The sequence below is a fragment of the Myotis davidii genome, unplaced genomic scaffold (genome assembly GCF_000327345.1).
Source record: "Myotis davidii unplaced genomic scaffold, ASM32734v1 scaffold324, whole genome shotgun sequence".
Classification (NCBI taxonomy): Eukaryota; Metazoa; Chordata; class Mammalia; order Chiroptera; family Vespertilionidae; genus Myotis; species Myotis davidii.
This window is the reverse complement of record NW_006295053.1, coordinates 395,730-396,387: the sequence shown is the minus strand read 5'-3', so window position 1 is coordinate 396,387 and position 658 is coordinate 395,730. Positions and strand designations below refer to the sequence as shown.

The following is a 658-nucleotide window of genomic DNA, read 5'->3' as shown; positions in this document are numbered from 1 at the left end:
CGACGAGCTGCTGCGGCGGGCGGCCGCCGGGGGCCTGGCCATGCTCACCTCCATGCGGCCCGCTCTGTGCAGCCGCATCCCCCAAGTGGTCGGTGCCTCTCTGCGGGGAGGGGAGGGGAGGCGGGCGCGGCCCCAGCTTGGCACTGGTGGGTGGGTGTGCCCCCTGCCGGGGCTCAGCCTGTGGCTCCTTCCCTGCAGACCACACACTGGCTGGAGATCCTGCAGGCCCTGCTCCTGAGCCCCAACCAGGAGCTGCAGCACCGGGGTGCCGTGGTGGTGCTGAACATGGTGGAGGCCTCGCGGGAGACGGCCGGCACCCTGATGGAGAGCGAGGTGCTGGAGATCCTGTCCGTGCTGGCCAAGGGCGCCGAGGGCCCCGTCTCGAGGGCGGGTGCCCATGATTGAGGGCTACATGTTTGAGGACCACGAGCTGATCCGCCGGGCGGCCACAGAGTGCATGTGCAACTTGGCCATGAGCAAAGAGGTGAGGCGTGACCCAGGCAGCCCCGTGGGCAGGGGTGCAGAGGTGCCTGTGCCCTGGGCGGCCAGCTGACCAGGTCACCGCCCTCTTCCGGCCACAGGTACAGGACCTCTTCGAAGCCGAGGGCAATGACCGCCTGAAGCTGCTGGTGCTGTACAGTGGGGAGGACGACGAGCT

General features: G+C 69.5%; 1 protein-coding gene across 1 annotated transcript in view; it reads left to right on the top strand.

The window, feature by feature from the left end:
* Positions 1 to 658, top strand: part of UNC45A (unc-45 myosin chaperone A) — a 15,196-nt gene that overhangs the window by 14,034 nt on the left and 504 nt on the right. Inside the window, exons 19-20 of the mRNA XM_015567735.1 lie at positions 8 to 88; positions 199 to 333. Of these exons, the coding sequence (XP_015423221.1) occupies positions 8 to 88; positions 199 to 333 (216 nt within the window). The remainder of the gene's footprint in view (positions 1 to 7; positions 89 to 198; positions 334 to 658) is intronic.